We start from the raw sequence: 20,084 nt of genomic DNA, 5'->3' as shown, positions 1-20,084 counted from the left end.
AAATAAATACAGGCGTCTTCCCACCGATTTATGCATTTTTATTTCGAAGTTTGTCCTCCCCGCAGGTCCGCCGTTTGCATTCCGAGCTAGTCTGCCGCTATTTTGTACGAAATACACAGCGTAGGGGTTTTACTGCTTCGATGACGATCACGACAGGGCCAAATTGTTCAATTTCGCGCGTTTCTTTCGAGAATTCAAATACATATTTAAATTTTGGCGAAAGACTGGCCATATCTGGGTTATTACAAGTCCAGATGTTTTTTTGAATGGACTTTTTAACAACTTCTGATTTATATTTTTTTTATTTGCTTTTATCGCTTCTCTCTCTCTCTTTGCACCTTATTCGCACATCAAAGATCCACCAACACTGCAATTTACATCGAAGACACTTACTCACAACGCCACTGAATTTTGATCTAGGGACTATGGGAAATTAAAAAGTTGGGCCGTCTTTTTTTTAATTCCATAATGTCCTAAGACAATTTTTAATTATTCGAAACTACGTGCATCAGGTTGGCAGAACTAAATTGTAGTTTCAGTTGTGCCAACCTGTGTCGGCTTGGATTTCTACATGGAATGATAGGGATATTTATTGTTTAACCAACGTAAGTCGGATCTGATACACTTGCACTATTTTTCCTCAGTTTAGCACCATTTTACTAATGAACATAATAGAAAATATCAAAATAAACGTGTGGAACTAACATTTAAGTGACAATAATTGAATAAACAAAAGTAATAAAGTACACTTCATTGCACTAAAAATTGGCTTTGTTTCCCTTTAACTAATATATCCCCAGATATTTTATTTCTTATCTCGACCTCGAAAAACGCCATACTCTTCCCAGTCTTGACCATATTAGCATTAATCAATATCTCATCTCCTACTTTTGCACCCTTTAAGTAACTAAAACAACACATTACACAACGCCACTTTTTAAATCTTTTTTACCTGACGTGCATATCAATAGTGACACTTGACACTTTTGGTCTACCAAGCGTCGCCGTCAAAGTGTATGTCGAAAGGGTGTCGACTAATGTGGCAGACATGCCCCCATGCAATCCCCCCATTGGATTAGTGTGACTCTCTTCAACCTTGAACTCAGCTCTACATTTTCCCTCACCTATTGACACTATTTTCACCTACAAGCAAAACTTTTGGCTGCAAGTCTTTTGTGCATCGATCCTACCTTTTCCAGAACAGAACAGAACGTTTTGGTATTTTTAAAATACTTCATCAGGTTCGCCGCCCCCTCCGTCGCTACTTTACTCGCCATTTTTTGTAGTTTAGCCACTGTATTTACATAAACTTACGTAATTACATTGGGACGTTCTAACCTCAATCTTGTACCAAGTACAGTACAAGGTTCATCGCGTAACGAATCTAATTCAGCTGAGAGTCCCATTTTGTATCAAACTTTGCAATTAATGTTAATTTGGCGTAGATTTAATAATTGAAGTTTCTAACCTTAAATTTATAGACCAAAAATATTTGGTCTATGATTTCAAGCTTCAAGTGACGACGAGCCGTCAACTGTCAAAATTGACAGTACCGGAGCCAGGAAATTTAGGCCCATGATGTATTAAAATTACAAGTAAATCGTCATTTAGATTTTATTAGTGTCACAATTACAGTAAAATATTGGTGATAGTGTGTGTAGATACTTGTGATAAATATTTATAAATCAATGCAAAATGGGTAGTTCTTGAAGTGTCCGCTTAAGTCGATGTCGTGTCTGACAGCCGCCGTACTGACCACAATGAGCAAAGAAGTGCACCTGGACGCCATAATGTAAGCTTTCTTCCTATCCTCAGGGTCCTGACAGTCGAAATCGTCATCGTCGATCGCCATTATCACCACTTTAAATTCCAACCCCTTGACCCTCAACGCCCACGCAATCAAGAAGCTGTTGATCTCTCGGTACTTCAAGAAGTGCTCAACATCCCTGACAGCGTTTGGTCTGTAACTGTTCTCCACAAACTCCTCGTCTATGTACTTGTTGATACTCTCCGGTACCAGTTTCTCATTGACCAAAAACGGAATGACGCAGAGATCATTTGGTTTGAACCCTTTGGTGGAGCACAAGTCGATGATGACCCTCGCGACTATCTTGTCGATGTTGTTTTTGGCCTCCACCCAGTATACCGGGGGCCCGAAAATGTGATGCCCTATTGTGATATCCGGTATGTTCATACTTTCCAGGATCTTCTTGGGGAGGAGAGGCATCGGTACTGTGTAGAATTGTTTGAACACGCCGAAGATGTACCCAGTGGAGCGCATAACTTTGGAGAGGACCACAGAAGGAGTTTTTAGGATTGGTGGGGAGTGCTTGGGGAGGAAGAGAGAGGCTTGGTTGATGTCGACCATGAACCACAACTCCCCCCATTGGGTGGAGGAGTGTCTCGTGAGCTTCTCCGATATGTGTTCGTTCGGTTGGAGGTCAACGTGTTCGCAACAAGTCGAAGCGCAGTTTCCCGCGTGGTAGCACCGATAGATGGCGGCGAGAGTGTTGCGGATGATGCTGCCATCTAGCGCCAAACAGATCGCTTCGGCTTCGTCCATAAAAATGTGCTTGTAGCTCTTCTTGTTCGTTTTGAGGAAGTCGCCGATCGAGATGAAGAATCGAGCGGTATCGACGTACTCTCTTATACCCAAAGTCTCCATCTTCAGCTCCATCTCGTATCTAAAAATCACAATAAAGTGACAGTTACAATTTCGACCGGTCTGACCTGATCCCCGGCCAGTAGCAAATGTAGAGGGCGCGGTTGTTCTCGTCAAGACGTCCAGTCTGGTGCAACTGCTGAAGTTTCCTTAAAACCAGCAAAGTCTTACCAGTACCGGCGGCGCCGTGAACCACCAGAGCCTTCGATTTTTGACAGATGTCGCTGTCGAGGAGGTCGAGCTGGTCTTGGGTGAGAAGCGCCATCAAACCTGTGTTGATCTCGTCGACGAAGACCCCACAACTCAAAATTACAAACCTAGACGAGACACTCTCGCAAATTCTTTCGCTTTCAGTTCTACCTGTTTAGGAGCATCATAAAGTCGCGTTCTTTCACTCGCGTGCCCTTGAGGACGTTGCTGCCCAACCACTCGTCGAATCTGTCTTGGGAGGCAAAAGTGTCTTCGAAGACGTGCAGGTTGTCGTCTTCCTTCCAGCGCTTGATCACGTTTTGTCTGGGGTCTCGCGTCTCGGATCCCAAGAAGGGCCACATGATGTAGCTCTGCACCCCGCTCTCTTTGGGGTTGCCTCCCAGCACGCTCTGCAGGACTTCCATGTGGTCTCTGAGCTGGTGCTGCGCCGATCTCTTGTTGTTTTTAATTACTTTGGCGTCGCTGATCTTCTCCAGGTTGCTTTTGTGGTCGTTGGTGGACTTCACCTCGGCCAGCACCACGAAGTGCTCGCCTAAAACGCAATTAAGTTGTCCCAGCGATAGATGCAGGGTTTAGCAGTTGTGTTTTCGTAAACAGAATGAATAAAAGCAACGACGATCGACGATTCCTCAGAAGGATTTTAAATACTGCATCTACCACTTTATAACAGACTAGGTTTAATCTTTCCAAGAAGATTCCTTTGAGTGTTCTGGAAAAATGTTTCGGCTTGTGAGAGCCAGTTGAAGACATTTCGTCGAGTCAAACATAAGAAAACTGCTGTCAGAAAAAAATTTATTTGGTAATGATTATAAAAACGCTTTGATTTCTTTCCGATGTGTAATTAAAAGTCCTAAGTGCATCAAAAAAGAATTGACGTAATTTTTGTAATGTTTTTAAAAACTTGAAAAACTTGTCACAGTTTCCACTGATAGAACATGTTATAAATTACATAAAAGTACAAGGTTATAAAATGTGCTATACTCAAGGTAAATTGATATGATTACTTGGTTGCCTAAAAGCAAGGGGCAAACATTTTTCAACAAGTAATTAAAATCCAGTGAACATCTTGCGAGAGACAGTCCTGAAAATAACTCTTCTGCTTCCTCATATAACTGACAACGCCTTGAAAAATGAAAACAATGAAAAGTGATAAGTGTGAGGTGTCAAATGTCAAATTTACAAATCCAGAAGAAGCGGCAAATCTGTATTATTGCGGTCACGGAATCATGGCCACAACTGACATTTAACTGACAAATATGTGTGAACTGGCCTTTATTGAATATAACCCAACTTTTGACTCGATAATGCCATTTCCCTGCTTTTTTGATGTCACAAGAAAAACTTCAAAGTGATTTTTAATAATTGTCATTGATTAATGACACTAATGATTGGTTTACATGATTTTTTTTAGAAATGTCTAAAAAATATTGGCCAAGAATCCGTGTCCGCAATAGTACGTGCACAACTGACAACAACGTAAGAAACATTTGTAATCACTCTGTATAATTATTGTTACACATTTTTCACGTTTTGCAAACTTATCATCCAAACAATTTGAAAATGAACGATGCATTCAAATTTCGCGCCCAAGATAGTTCGTGTATCATCCACAGATGTCGCTACGGCTGATATAATAAATATAATAATAATGTCACGACCTGCTGTATAATAACCATGGCCAACTGTATCGATATACACTAGACGTGTATACATGGCCGTTTCATTTTGCAATTTCTCCATAAGAGAAAAATTCCGATGAAACAATTGAAATTTCCCGTAAAGTAGCGACGCCATACGACTATAATTTTAACTAATCTTCAATCTACGAGTACTTGTCAACTTGTCAAATTTATATTCTTGGTTAGGTAACGGTTAATTGTCGTATGTTATTTGTCTGTTAATTTGCTTGTCACTCGAAATTAATAAATTAAAATGAACACAACGAAACTAAACACGACAATCATCAACTGAACAATAAATGTTATAATTGACAATGAGCACAAGAAAGGTAAGAAAATACTTCCAAAATCTGACGTTTGTGACGTTCAATTTGACAATTTCAAATTAAAAAAATTATTATGAAAGGATCCAACAGATGTCGCTACTTTACAGTAGTTCATGGTTTGCTTTCTAGGAACACTTTTATTTTGAAATTGAAGCCATGTATACACGTCTAGTGTATATCGATACAGTTGGCCATGATAATAACCGGCCTGTTCATTTCATTAAAAAAGCATTGCGAAAATGTTTCCGAGAAAGAGCCAATTTTCGCCGATGAGGGCGCCACATTACGGGCGCTTCTAAAGAATAAAAATGCGGAAAAATATGTTTAGACATGATTTTAGAGTTAAGATTGAGTACAGTAAGTTCATATTTTCTTTCTAAAAGAATACTGAATACAAGTATATTTTTGTATTTTTGATTTTAAATTTGAATGTCATTTGAACGAGAAAACCTCTCGGTGACAAAAACTTAACTAGCGCTCTGCGGGGATCACTCAAATTACACTTTTGAACAGGCCGGTTGTAATACAGCAGGTCGTGAATAATGCATAGTCTTTGCCAAAACCAAATATGTAACCACCAACACTGCATTCTACCCAGAAAATCAACCGGCAACGTTGTGTACTTAGATTTGATTGGTCTAGCATCCTAGTAATATCAAAACTGCCATTATACCGGGTGATTTTAAATGATTGTGACTGTTTTTCTTAAGTTGGGAACATTTTTCATAAATTATTTTGGCAAACTTGATACCTTAATCAACACATTGGCGTACGTACGACATTTTGACATTTTATGTATTAATAAATTGTCTCAAATAGGCGAGGACGCCTCTGTTTATGTCAACTATCACATTAAAAAGCAGAATAACCAACAATAATATTACCAACCTATGAAAAAAAGTGTCATTCATTTAAAATCACCCGGTACACTTTGTGTAATTTTGTTTTCACCAACTTAATTCAACACGTGGTGGTTATTTGGATTTGGCATAACACATTTACCCCTCTAGTATCGAGCGCTCAAATTAATTTGTAATCGAGTTATCCATGAATCCGAGATCGTATGTCGATTCTTGAACAAAAAACACAGCTTAAAACACAGGTTAGATCTGGGCATATCAGTCGAAAAGACATGCGGATTCAAATCCATGGATGACTCGATTACAAATTAATTTGATCGCTCTTTATAATGTTTTTTTTTTTTATCAAAGAACCACCAAGACCGCAATTTACACCCAAAATAGAGCTGGCAACATTGTACACTTTTGACCTTTGAGAGTTTAATACATGTCTCACTTTGCGAGGAATGAGAGTTTGGGTACTTGCAATGACATTAAAAATGACAGGGGCTGGCAGGAATAGCCAATAGATATCATTAAATTCCCTAAATTTAGCTAAATTTTATTATTGCAAACTTACATCAAGAGGTCGTGATTCTTTAATAAAAAAAAAGAGAATATTATTTCCACTTTGCAAACACTTTGTATATTATGACAGTGCACATTTTCAGGACGTTACGAGATTCATTTGGATCTTTGTAAGGTTTCGAGAAAATAACGTTGATTCCAAAATGACAAACTAAAGTTGACTCAAGTTGCAAAAAACCACTTGTCATTTGCAACAGCATTTTTTTTCATATTTTTGAACCAAATAAAGGCACAAACGGACCAGAAAATCATAGTTTGGGTTGGATATTTTCCATATAAGTACAGTTTTAAAGTAATTTCAAATGATTAATGCCATAAAAGTGCTGTTGCAAATGCCAAGTGGTTTTTTGCAACTTGAGTCAACTTTACTCGGTACGTGAACAACTGTCAATAAATTGAGTCATTCTGTCTAATGGTCTTTTGGTCATAACAGATTTTTATTGAATTATTTTCATATTTTCGTTGATACAAGCGAAATATTCATCAGAATGGACTAACTAACCGCAGAAGAATTAATTGGGGGTGGAAAATATGTACTCAAGAATATTTTTTACAAAGGGAAAGATTTATACAAAAAATAATAATGAAAAAAAAATAGTATATTAAAATATAAGTTGCAGAAGGCATCTATTTAAACACGAACTTGAAATTCCGAAACGAGCCGCGTAGCGGCGAGTTGAGAAACAAATGAGTTCTTGAAGGACCTTCTGCAACGAATCTTTTATACTATTTTTTCTATTTGGCCGCTTTATACCATTTTATAAATAAAAAAATTAAAATTTTAAATTTAGGGAATTTTGCGATGGTTGGTGACATTTTTTATGTGGCATAATTTTAGCCGGCTGTGAAAAAAATTAATTTAAAACGTCAGATTTTTTTTATTTTCGCATTTGATGTTTGAAAATGAATTCTGAAGAAAGTTTATCACTAACGCCGCCGCAAATTAGGCAAATTCCACAAAAGACGTTAGAAGTCCAAATCCCAGAATGAAAATTAAACGTTTTGTTCATTGTTATTTATTAATTTGCTTTGTTCTCTGCGAGATTTATTTTTTGACGTCTGTCAGTTGACACTTCACGGTACCAACATCAATACAGTAAATTTTACTAGTCTATTCTAACATGCCAACGACCTATTAAAGCACTCAAATGACGTCATTTGGGTGCTAGACTAGACTTATTCTAAACGCAAAATAGAAAAAAGAGTTTCTTCAAATGGTTGTCTCCAGTGTAATGTGCGTAACCTAAATTTTTGTGTAAATGAGGTAAAGGGATAAAGACATCGTCTAAGGAATGTCAAGAACCTGTTCTAGAGGGCGCTGCGAAACGAAACCTTTTGCAGTATAAATAATAGGTGCGTTTTGTTGGGTCATCCAGACTGAACGGAATGCATCCCACCAACAAAACGGCTTAAAATTTTTGACAGTTTTGTCATAAAATCCCCACTTTCTAACATTCAAACCGACCATTCTATGTAGTTTAACGGAATGAAAAGTTTCGTCGGAGTCGGTTTTGTGCACCAATAAAACGGTCGTTCCACCATAAACCGATTCCGGTTATGTCCCAACAAAACGTACCTATTAGTAGTATAATTATTTTATAAGAAAGAATAATTGAAATTGCAAGAAAACTTCCACGTTTAAAATAGTCGTCTAGAAAAATTTCAAACACGTTACAATCTTTTTAAAGCAATTTGTGGTGAATCACCGAGCGTCGACAATCAAATTATGCAAATCTGGATTCATAAAATTCCAGACATCGTAAACAAGTACAGAAGGTTCCAGTTTTAGAAAAATCCGACGAATTGAACTGAAAAAAATAAATAAAACGCAACCACGGGAAGAAATTGTAATTTATGGATAAAGCATCTGCAACAAATTCTTCGCCGTTCCATCACTAAATGTGTTCGTTGCTTTAAAAAAAGACAGAGTAAGATCACTGCAACCTGCAGACTTGTCACCCGTTGAAAAACTTTGGTCGTGCGGAAATAAATCCCCGCCAATGCGACCAGTTCGTATCGCCTCGCAAGAAGAATTCCAGTGGAATATTTGAAAAAAGCGAGACAGGATGGTCTGATTTGCAAACCTGTCGTCAAAGCTCGAGGGCGCCACTTTAATTAAAAAGCGCAAATTCTTGCTTCGACCACTTTTTCCACTTTACCCTCACCTGCGTGCTTGACGAAGGCGACAAAGTCGTGCTCCCTGATCATGAGCTTGCCGACCCTCTGATTACGGAAGGAGTGTCCCCCGTAGGAGGCCCCGTGGAAGAAGGTCATCCAGAGTCCCCCCAGTCCCACGGCGCTCAATCTCCTGAACACCTCCTCTTCCGCCAACGCCGCCTGCTTCTCCCCCGCCTTGTGGAAGTACCGGGGCACGCTGTAGACGACGCCGCCCCCGTCGCCCGCCGGCGGGAACTCTCGCTCCACGTACCTGGAATCAAGGGGGGATTCGCTCCGGTGTAATTGCGGCGATTACACCGGATCCTGTTTGGCCGCTTCTCGGCCGATCAAAAAGCGGTAGCCGGTCCGGATTTTTCCATTTTTACTTTCAGCCGACTTGCAGTCGAGCATATTTATGCAAATTGGACCGGGAGAAAATGAAACGCGACGGTTGTTATTAACTCTCTCGGGGATTTTTACGCCGGAGATAAAATAAATCATGGCGGAGCTGGGACGCGGCCATCTTGCATCACTCGCACAACCGACAATCTAGTCTGCCGTGGAATTCCACAAACTGTGCTCCCGACAAATCTGATTTTGACACACCCCGTATAATTTAGTGACTCCGTAAGCACCGACGCTTAACTTTATTTTGCAATTATGATAATTTATTCAAATTAATTAACGAACAATTTCAAATCGAACACAAATTTGGACAATCGCCTCCAAACGAAACACAAATAAAACTTGACAGATGTTCGATTGTTGATTGCTTTTTGGGGCGCGTCCAACACTACTGTCAATCTATTAACCTCAGCGTCTCTGTCAAAATCCAGATTTTTTCTTAATCTGTGTGTGTCGTTTTGTTTTGAACACATTTCGTCTTTGTCCGCTGAGGAATTTCTAACGGCCACCTTAGTTTAATTTAAGAATAAACATTAAAAGGAAGTTGGCCATGAAACAGGTCATTATATCATAGAAAATATATCAAGTGATCATTAAAACGGCTCCGATACACTCCGTTGTCTTTTTATGGCAACAATTAAGGCGAACAATAGAGCTTGACAGGACAATGGAATGTTTTTGGAAATTGTGGAGACACCGTGTATATGACCGCACTTCCTGCTCACCGGTTCAAGTAGTCGAAGGTGTCGACGCCAGTGTCCTGCGAAGGCAGATATATCCTCTGTTTCGGCTCTCCACCATCAAGATTCATGTCTCCGTCAATTGTCACCACCATGGCTCGCTCCGCCACTTTCACATAGCATCACTCTCTTATTAATCTTTGGTGCAATATCGTCCGGTTAGAAAACCTATCAGCTTATCTGTCTACAAACAATTCACACAATTAATTATAACATTATCTATATATCCAGTGTGATGTTGTCAAACGTAACGCAGATAGCGAAATAAAAATAAAAACTACGCGACAAGTGCCACATTGTTTGTTGTCGCCGGTTTCGCGGTTCTTATCTTATCGGGAAAACAGCGGAAGCTCCAAGTTTTCTTGTGACGTTTCTCTGGGGGATTTTTCTAGGGGATTTTGCGCACGTCTACAAGTTGGTACTGGCCAAAATGGTTTGTTGGCCCGCCGTGTACATCTTTGGCGAAGGAATTATTAATCGTGTCTTGTCAGATCAAACAGTTTCGAAATTGACCGATTTCTGTTTTATCTGCGATGATGTCAGCGCGTTTGCCGAATACGAACATTTCCATAAATCACCCATTAATTCGAAGTAGGTACAACAATTTGAGTACCCACCTGATTGTTATTGCCATAATTAATGGTTCTGTTAATTTTCCCAATTAGTCGTGAATGACCAGATGGTGGTATCAAGGCCCTCGACATTTTCTAGTTTCGCGGCTAATGTCAAATCAGTCGCGCTTCCTGTTTACCCTAAAAACACAAAGAACTTAAACTGTGTTTTGCCGAAGTGACCCCAACTTGTCTCGAGACCAGTGCGATCATTCGGCACCGAAAGAACTTACCTGTGCACCGCGTCCTGAAGACTTACAGCGAGGTTAAGGAACTCCTCGACCGCTGGCAGTACAATACACGCCAACGGTGGTGGAGTTACCACTCCTCACAGTATCGACTCGAATGGCGATCAAAATATTCTTTGATTCGAGTAAATTTGACTTTTCGAATTTTGACAGTCGAGTCGTCAGTGGTGCCAATCTCGAAAATGTCGAGAGGTGTCGACCCGTCTCAAGAACTGTCACTGGGAGCGCGATGGCTTGCCAGTCCGGTCAGGTAGACGAGATGTTTTCTCAATTTACTGTAGTTAGTGGCCAATATAACCGCACCGATAGAGTCAAGGCCAGAGAGCTAGGCCATTAGCCCTCGCTGTATTTTTATAAATAAAAGCGAAACACGCGACTAACTTCATATTGCACGCGTCCAATCGCGTGCCGCCGTACGAGAATAATTACCAACTGGACAAATGTGTTGTGGATCTGTCATTAGAGAACGTGAAACAATTACTGACACCAAAATCGAGTCCACCTGGATTTTGCCTCGAAACGAAATGAATAATGCCGGTTGGAAAGGTTATGTTCATGGTCACGTGTTGTAAGGAGAAGACGAGCCGATCGCTGGATGTGCAATCGGCAAACTGAAGAGACTAGAGGTCAGGTGGACTGACCAGACAGATTGGAATAAAAACGATGATTTATGACGTTCAATTGGAGATTTCAACGAGCTGGAAGGACTAGAGTGGGAGCATTGGCGCCATCTTAGTAGCGGCGCTTGGCGTCGGAAATTAAACAAACTGGGAGTGGGAATTAATATCGAAACAATTAAAGAAAAATGACTGACCAGACAGATTGGAATAAAAACGATGATTTATGACGTTCAATTGGAGATTTGAACGAGCTGGAAGAGCTAGAGTGAGAGCAGTGGCGCCATCTTAGTGGCGGTGCTTGGCGTCGGAAATTAAACAAATTGGGAGTTTTGATTGAAATAATGAAGGAAAAAGTACCATTGTAAGAGTTTCAGGCGGTCAGAGTTGCTTCTTGGTGAATTTGTTTGTTGCAGAGGGCAATGCAGTTGCAGTTCAAAAAAGAAGTCGAGATGGAGGAAACGAGGGAGGAAAAGGTGACAGACTTAAATATTTGAGTAACGTTTAGTAAGATATGGAAATATAATTGGAGAATATGTTTTGTATTTTTTGTGCTGGTGAAGTTTTCAAAAAGTGTGCAGTCTTGGGCAAATGTGATGGCAGCGTTGTTCAGATTTCGACACGAGAGGGAGTGATGATGAATAGTTCAAAAGTAAGTGCTTTTTATAGACGTAAGTGACAGGTAAATTATGTAATACGAAACAATAGTGCCAACATCACACCCGACGAATACATTTTCTCACGCAATTAAATTAATTTGAATGAACGAGAAAGACCACAGTGGCGCCATCGTAGTACCGGTGGTTGCGTCAAAAACGAAAAAAATTTTGAAACAGAAATAATGAAGGAAAAAAGACAATTGTAAGAGTTTCATGCATTGGGAGTTGCTTCTAGGAGAATGTGCTTGTTGCACAGGGCGATACAGTTGAATTTAAAAAAGAAGAGGAAGAAAATGGGCGAAAGATGCCGCAAGAGACTTAACAGTTGAGTAACGTTTACCAAGGTACGCAAACATCACAGGAGAATATGTTTTGTAATTATTTATGCAGATCAAGTATTCAAAAGTGTGCAATCTTGGGCAAACATGATGGCGGTGTGGTTCAGATTTTGACACGAGGTGGAGCGACGAAGAATAGTTCGAATAAGTGTCTTTTGTAGAGGCAAACGACGGCCAAATCCTAAACAGAAAACAAGGCTGCCGCCGAGTACATTTTTTCACGCGATTAAAAAAGAAATCACGAATTTATGCAAGTTTTTCGAAATGTCAAGCGGCCACGGATCCACCGTAGTCCTCCGCCTATGTCGGAAGCGCCACGATAAACGACCGATCCTACAAATAAAAATTCAACTTTCTTACCACAAGGCCGCAATTGGGACACTTTTACGCAACAGTAAATCAATTAAAACTGGCCACACACGCACTACCGCTGCTCCTCCGTCGCCGCCACCGTTGGCAATGCGTCGTGACTCATTTTCTTTACCAGATGACCGTTTCCGCCTGACGAAGGGTGACTGTTGCCTTTTTTTATCAGCTTTTCTATCCAATTACCGATACGGCTGTGACTCGGCGCGATTTTTTCCGATTCGTAACTCCTCTTTCGAACGTGGAAGTTTCGCCGGAGATCAACGAACCGATCAGAATTCGAAAACTCGCTCCGAAATGTCAACACGCCCAAAAGCAGTTTTCTGTAATTAGCCTGACATCTGTCACTGGAAAATGTCAAGTTGAATTGATACGTTGGTGGATTTTTGTGCACTCAGTGCCTCCAACCGTCGGCAGCAATTTCGCATCGACGCGAACTGCGCCGTCAATCATCACGTTTAATGCCCTAACGGCTCGGACGAAATCAATTTTCCATTCGGAATTGGATTCGATGTTGCCGACGTGTTTCTGCAGCCGACCAAAATAATTGCCAACCAGATTGTCGGGGATCGATGTCGAATTCAATCGACACGGAAAACGGTTGGCTAAACTGACAACGTAAACTGTAAATGTCACAGCAATTGTTTTCATGCCACCGGTTTTATTGTTACAGTTTTTACACTCATTAGATTTGATTTAATGGTCTTCTTGACATGTCTTATGGCACTGCTCGAAGGTGAAATACGTTCCTGCCGTCTCTTTTATTATTATTATTATTATTGCTACGATACGATACACTGGTCGATGACAAATATGTCAAAAGTGACATTTATCAGAATATGACATTTGAAAATGTTGCATTCATTTATTGTTTGTTTTGCTGCATTGTTTACCCGACATTCAACATTGAAAAAGATCCGCTAGATCATCTATTAATATAAAAACATAAACCGGCAAAAATGACATTTTTTCATATTTATTATTCATAAGTTGTTACAACTGGTCCAGATGTGATGATTTCAAACGTGCGGACAAATACGTGCGGTACCATCGCAACAAAGCGGCACTTTCCATTACATCGTATGTTATTGTTTTTTGACATTTAAGACTGACAGCTTATGTCTGTCTAAAGCTTCCAGTGAAGTTTCGATAAAGCAGTGTTTTTAAAAAGAAAGACCCTAGAGATTTGTTGGATCATTTGAATTTTGGGGTTAATCGTGAATGGCCAACTTAGCGACGAAAAATTTCCCTGTGCCTCTCAAGTCCCAATGTCCGTTCAAAAATGCTCCCAGGCAATGAACCGACTGTGTCCGCCAACGCTCTGCTGGTTGAACATGAACTTGATGCCATTTACCTCGGCCATGAAATGAAATCTGAAGGCCGTTCCCCTCTACTCCTTTCTAATAGCACAGGCTGCTCCGCCGCAACGAGCGTTTCGTCGTGTTCTCGTTCCGCCACCGGGGGCGTTGGTGTCGACTTTTTCGAAAAAAAAATTCACACGCGCTTAAAAAAATGTCGGAGACGTTCCGTTGACAGGAGACAGCGGCGTTCGTGGCCGTCGCGATTATTCAACAGCGAATAGTTTGGCGGAAACCAGTTCGCGGCTATTTTTAGAACAGCTAAATTTAATCGAGGCGGCGAAAAAAATCCCATAGAAAGTGGTTTTGGTTTTTTGTTCAAAATGGCCCCGGCGCGCGCAAGATGGCCGCCGCATTTTCGGTTTCGGTTTGTCGCGTCTCCGGTGTGCACTTTCGACGGAAGGGACTCCAACTGTTCGAGTTGTGATTGAGCGTGTCGAAAAGATGATCGTCGAAAAAAATTGAAGAATGGAGAGCTCCGTGCGGTTCGCCGTTCCCCGTATCCAATCTCTTTTGCCGCGTTAAATGACATCCTCAATAAAAAAATAAATAAATAAATTAGAACGAGAAGACCTTGAGTCCATCGCGGCGGAATAATTCATCAACTCTGTTCTCTTTTGTAACTAGTTCGGTTCGATTAAACCGTCGAGGAATTTTTTTACGCCAAGTTGTCAGCACTTCCGTTTGATATCCAGATAAGGGCGAAATGTGGGCGCCGATTTGACACATGCGGGAACAGTTGACGGTCGTCTGGATGACAGATTAAATGTCAATTCGCCTAGATAGTGAGACGAAAACGGCGACGAAAAAGTTATACTCATACAGGAAGTTTTTAAATGAAAAGTGTCAAAAATAGAAAATGCCGCATAAACGTTTAGTTTTAACATAATCCACTGACGGCGCCACAGGAAAGTTATTATTTTTCGTTGTCAAATTAATGTGAGATAAATTAACGAACAATTAAAACTTGTACGTAATTTATTGGTTGTCCTTAACAGTAATGAAAACGGTAAACAGTTTTAAGTATAATAATGAAATATTTTAGACGTAAATGTGTTAAAAAATTTACAGATTTAGCACTACCGTTATCTAGTTATACATAATAAGAAACTGTTAAACACACAACTTGTGGAAATGTAGTTGAATGGAAATGTTAGCGCAATTAACAGTGGCGTCTCTTTTAATTTACGATAAGAATAGACACAGGAAGAATATGAACAAAATGTAATAATAATAATAAATTTTGAAAAACTATTTTTTGGAAATTTAACTTGGTAAAAAGTGGATTTGATGCAGAAATGGAAATTGAAGTGAAAATTCATGAACGGGACAAACCAGAACGGTCCGGTTTTATTTCATTTTAATTATTTTCGTATTCACAACTGAAAATGTCATTATTCTGTCAAAAGTTGAAATGTTTAAAAAATTCTTATGCTCGTAGTATTCAAGTGTCAAATATTGTATTTGGAATGTTTCCGTTGTCAAATTCCCAGTTTTGTTAAATTCAAAATCTAGAAAAAAACGTTTCTTGGTTTGTCGTATTTGTCAAAATAATCATTTAGGAAATGGAGAATAATTGCAAATTTAAAATGGAAAAAAATGGAAAAATTAGATGATAACGCTGCAAATGACAGAAAACTGTAAGTACTTACTATTGGATCTTGTTAAAAAACAATAGGTTTATATTTTTCAAACATGACATTTGCCAGAAGAAAAATTGTGATCAATGTCAAAATGTCGAAATTTCGGTTACTAGAATTGAATATTTTCATTGATTTAACCAAAAGGAAATTTGAAGTAAAAATCTTAATACGAAATAATTTCGTGTTCAAAAATGGTGTAAAATTGTTTTTTTTAAATTAAATTTTAAATTAAAATATGTCAAAATTTTATTCTGAATTTCTGAGGATTTTCAAAATTCTATCAAAACTACGGTAGTGTATAGTTAATTTTTTCTTTAAAACAATTGTCAAAGTGTTGTCATATTGGTATGAGCCACTAGTTATTTGATGGTTATTAGGTTGGCAACGGAAAATGTCAATTGTATGTCAGCCATTTTGATGTGAAGGCGCTTGCGCTACTGAATATGTTCAGTTGTATTTTTCAGTGTCATTATCGTCGTTATTTCTTGTTTTTTGGTATAAAATTTGTCTACACCTGAAACTATTCTGACTTGAAAATTATTGGCATAACCTCAAACCTGATCTAGGGAGAATGGTTTTAGGGTGGTACACCCTCCTCCTTGAGGGAATTTTGACATTGACAATTAAAAAAATGACTTTAAAATGTTAAAAAGTGAAGGTTTGAAGCTGAAATATTAGAAATTCTCTTCGAAATGTTACTCAAAATTTGACACTACTTGTTAAATGTTACAGTGTATGAAGAAGAAAAAGATAAGCAGTTAAAAATAAGTTTCTCGGAGATAAACTGATAATAATAATAAAGACGGTAGTTTTAAGATTTTGAAACTTTTCATAGACAAAAGAAAAGTTACCTGATTACTTTTAAAACAGAAAATTTGTTAGGATATTTAGGAATCTTATGACAAAAATTAGAAATTCTGGCTATCAAATTGAAAAAAAAATGCCAAAGAGACATTGTTCTGAATTTGTGACATGTTAAGCTTGTGTCAAAAATTCAATATTACGAATTGTTAAGAAGCGAAGATTTAAAATTAAAGAGTTAAAAAAAACCCGTTGAAGAGTTTCTAGAGTCATTTGTCAAAGTAAATTTCTGTTATTTTGTAGATTCTGTATTGTAAAATTGTCAAATAGATACAAAAACCAAAAATTATTTCTAAATAAGTTTTGTTTAACGAAATATTTTTATGGAAACACTAAAATATTTCCGTTGTTAAATTTTTACATTTGTCAAATGTCAAAATAATTATTTAAAACAAAATCAGAGAAGTTCTGCCCTTCGAAATGAGTTAAAAAGAAGAAATGATTTTAATTATAAAATAATGATGATAATGATAATTTCATGAGGAGCTTTTCATAAACGAAAAAAAATATATTCGATTTTGTAGATAAAAAGGAGATTTTTCATTTTTAAAACAGGAAATTTGTTAGATAATTCTCAAAATTGTCAAATTTTTATTTGAAGTAAATCTCTCAAAACATTATACCATTATAAATCAGAACTATTACTTTCAAGGTTCTCATTTAATTGTTAATTCAAGAAGTGTAAAATGAATATTTCGTTGTACAAATGTTTAACAGTAAGATTCAACGTCTAAACTTTGAGGCTGAAAGTCTAAAAACTGCAGTTAAAGTTGTTATTCTTCAAAATTTTGGTATTAACAGAATGTCAAGTTCAAGTAGTGTCAAATACTGTTTTTCGATATTTGTCAGACATTTTCTTGCATGTTTTGTCGAATAGATCGCATTTCTAAAAACTGTTTCTAAACGTGGTTAGTTAAAATTATAAAATTTAAGCCGGGTCCAAGTGAAGGTGCTAAAAGAAGTCACAATAAAAGGTTCAATAAAGGAATGACACAACACTCGAATTAAAAATATACACCATGAATTATGCAACGAATAATAAATTCAATTATTGACAGTCGATTTTCGTTTTCTTCGCGTTGAAGTTACTTAATTAAAAAATATTTAAATAATTTCACAGAAAATGAAACCATGCATGTATCATAACCGCATAAAATGTAACGTAGAATTAATGCCAACTTGACGAGTAACAATTAATTTTAGTAACATCACTAGTGTCAGTTCAGGTGTGAAAAAAGCGAGTAAAAAAGATAAATGTCAGAAAATCTTTCCACAATTGTATTGTAATTTTTTTGATTGTTTGTTGTTGCTAAAACATGCAAAAATATTCAACAATCTAAATCGGACAAACGGTAGAGATTGCGTCCTGGCGGTAAAAATTTGACAAGTGATCGAGCACTACCGTTATCCGCTTCGACCAGCAACAAACCGTCTCCTGGGAGAAAAACGTGTAAAAAATGGCGTTCGTACGCTTCAGAATTTTGATTTTGATAAGTGAAATACCTCGTTACCAGCAGAAGGAGCACGTAACCTTCAAATTTCGAACCTCTTCGGCGTCCTCGGAAACAGCTCTCGTATTCGGATAGGTCAACGTATTTCCGAGGCTGCCGGAGCCAAACCGAAAAAGCGTCCGGGGGACGGGCACGGCCGCCGCCACCTGGACGCGTCCGCCAGCTTACCTCCTCGCGGATCCTCCTCCGGTAAATCACTTTCACTGGAAGCACCGGCGTTGAAAATCGCAAACTCCGACTAACCCGAGCACCTCTGGTAGGTACCGACAGCACCAGCGTCCTGCGGGGAGGGGCCCGCAAGAATGAAATAAAAGAAGCTCACGGTAAAAAGTCAGGCGGGCTCAACAGACCGGTTTCATGGCTTTGTGCGACTGGCCTCGACGGCACTGCCGATCATAGTTTATTGTAATTACCGTACCTAGCTCGTACATCCACATGCACTCGATTTTTACTGTCGGAGGCGCGTCTGCGCTCGTTGCTATGGGAGACACCGCGAAAAATCCCACCGCGAAGCCGCTGCGACGGCTCCAGGGATGGCGGCGGCGGCGGCCGGAGACTCCGACGGTGGGTCAGGCGGTGCGCGCACACGCGAAAATGGCCGAAAACGAGACGACCGCCGACCTTGGCCGACCCGGGTCAGGTGCACGGATCGGGGGAACAAAGGGCCCGCTGGGCGCACCCAGATCGGAAGATAAGCGATAAGGTCGCGCTTCCAGGGGAAACAGACCCTTTTCCATCTTTCATTTTTATTACTTCTGTGTCTCCATCGATCCAGACGTTCTCGCTACCGGAGCGTCATTGGAGATTTTTTTTTTCAAATCAATTCCACAGAAGCTCCACCGACTAGTTGAAATTCGTTGACACTTCGACGAAACGCCAAAAATAGAAACACAAAATAATTTTATTCGTAGCCTTGCAAGGTTCATTTACCCCTTCCTTGTCAATTAGTTGAAGAATTCTTCTCGACAATGTGTGGTTTGTCTTCTTTTTTTGCTTTCGTAGATAGAATAAAACATCATGTTAAAACGAGTACAGGGTTATCATAAATGTTTCGTACATGGTACATAGTTGGCTGTGAAATTTGCCACTTACAATACATAGTGTAACTGTACTATAAAAAAAATACATATAAATATAATAATGGTCGTTAAGATAGTGTAATTTAAAGTAAAAAAATCCTTATAAATCATTAAATTCAAACCACGCAGCAAATTTCGTTTATTCAATTGATTATAATTTTATTTAAAAGTCACAAAAAATACAACAGCACAAAGGAGAACACTCATTGTCATTGTTGAATACTCAATTTTATAATAACATATTGCAATAAATGTATCCTGTTTTAGGGAATAAGCCATTTTTCTTGTTGCTTTTTTGGCTAACTCAAAACACCTTAAAGAATCATTTGAAAAAAATAAACAACGAAAACTGACAAAAAGTGACAAGTGTAAGCTGTCAAATGTCAAATTTACAAATCCAGAAGAGGCGACAAATCTATACACCATAAATCACAGCCAACTCCTTTTTTTTAATAATCGTCAATGTCAAAATTCCCTCAAAGACCGGGCTATACCATCATAAAACCTTTCCTTTCGGAACACCTGTATCGTAAAATCTCCGTAGATCAGGTTTGAGGTTATGTCAATAATTTTCAAAAGTCAGAAAAGTTTCAGGTGTAAACAAATTTTATACCAAAAGACAAGAAATAAAGACGATAATGACACATGTTAATTGACATTTTACGTTGCCAACCTAATAACCATCAAATAAGTAGTGGCTCATACCACATGACAACACTTTGACAATTGTTTTAAAGAAAAAAAAGAACTATATTTGTATGTATGTATTTGAATTTGAAAGTAGTCGACGTTTTTAGTTCTCATGTAACGCTTTTTCACTGATTTATCGCTCCTCCTTCGCGCAGATATTTCCAAGGTCAGAGCCCATCAGAGAATCCAAGACCTCTAACCCTGTAGAACTTGTAACAACTGAAGGGTCTGGCTCGACTGTCATATCGAAACAATTTCGAAACTGCGCGTTGTGCAAGGTTTTTTCGAAAATCGCTTTTGGAAAAGATTTTTTTTCGGTACGAAATTGTTTATCTTGTTGTCGACTTCGTCGAAGCGATTTTGTTTTGGTCGTAACAGAATGGATGAAGTACGATTGCACCAAAAATATACGTGCTGCACTGCACGATGCTGTTTCGATGGGGTTCAAATCGGGTGGGAGCAATAGATGACAGCTTGTTGTTTTTTTTTTTTAATTA

General features: G+C 38.7%; 2 protein-coding genes across 2 annotated transcripts in view; one reads left to right on the top strand and one right to left on the bottom strand.

Annotated features, from left to right (window-relative positions):
- Positions 1 to 1,596: 1,596 nt before the first annotated feature.
- LOC138136245 (uncharacterized) lies at positions 1,597 to 9,867 on the bottom strand. Its single transcript, XM_069055335.1, has 5 exons — positions 9,592 to 9,867; positions 8,470 to 8,732; positions 3,023 to 3,404; positions 2,731 to 2,979; positions 1,597 to 2,684 (listed from the first exon to the last, which is right to left on the bottom strand). Exons 1-5 carry the CDS (start codon positions 9,699 to 9,701, stop codon positions 1,679 to 1,681), a joined length of 2,010 nt encoding a protein of 669 aa, XP_068911436.1. The 5' UTR covers positions 9,702 to 9,867; the 3' UTR covers positions 1,597 to 1,678.
- Positions 9,868 to 11,701: 1,834 nt separating this feature from the next.
- Positions 11,702 to 20,084, top strand: part of LOC138136246 (5'-3' exonuclease PLD3-like) — a 43,635-nt gene continuing 35,252 nt past the window's right edge. The window contains exon 1 of the mRNA XM_069055337.1: positions 11,702 to 11,734. Coding sequence (XP_068911438.1) covers positions 11,717 to 11,734 — 18 coding nt within the window. The 5' untranslated portion in view covers positions 11,702 to 11,716. The remainder of the gene's footprint in view (positions 11,735 to 20,084) is intronic.

The sequence above is a fragment of the Tenebrio molitor genome, chromosome 8 (genome assembly GCF_963966145.1).
Source record: "Tenebrio molitor chromosome 8, icTenMoli1.1, whole genome shotgun sequence".
Classification (NCBI taxonomy): Eukaryota; Metazoa; Arthropoda; class Insecta; order Coleoptera; family Tenebrionidae; genus Tenebrio; species Tenebrio molitor.
This window is presented reverse-complemented; position numbering and strand designations above follow the sequence as displayed.

Excerpts from the sequence above, each read along its gene's own strand:
- LOC138136245 (XM_069055335.1), bottom strand. The coding sequence starts at position 9,701 with ATGGTGGTGACAATTGACGGAGACATGAATCTTGATGGTGGAGAGCCG. Across the intron at positions 2,980-3,022 it reads TTTATGATGCTCCTAAACAG|GTTTGTAATTTTGAGTTGTG; the intron begins GTAGAACTGAAA and ends TGTCTCGTCTAG. Across the intron at positions 2,685-2,730 it reads TGCTACTGGCCGGGGATCAG|ATACGAGATGGAGCTGAAGA; the intron begins GTCAGACCGGTC and ends TGTGATTTTTAG.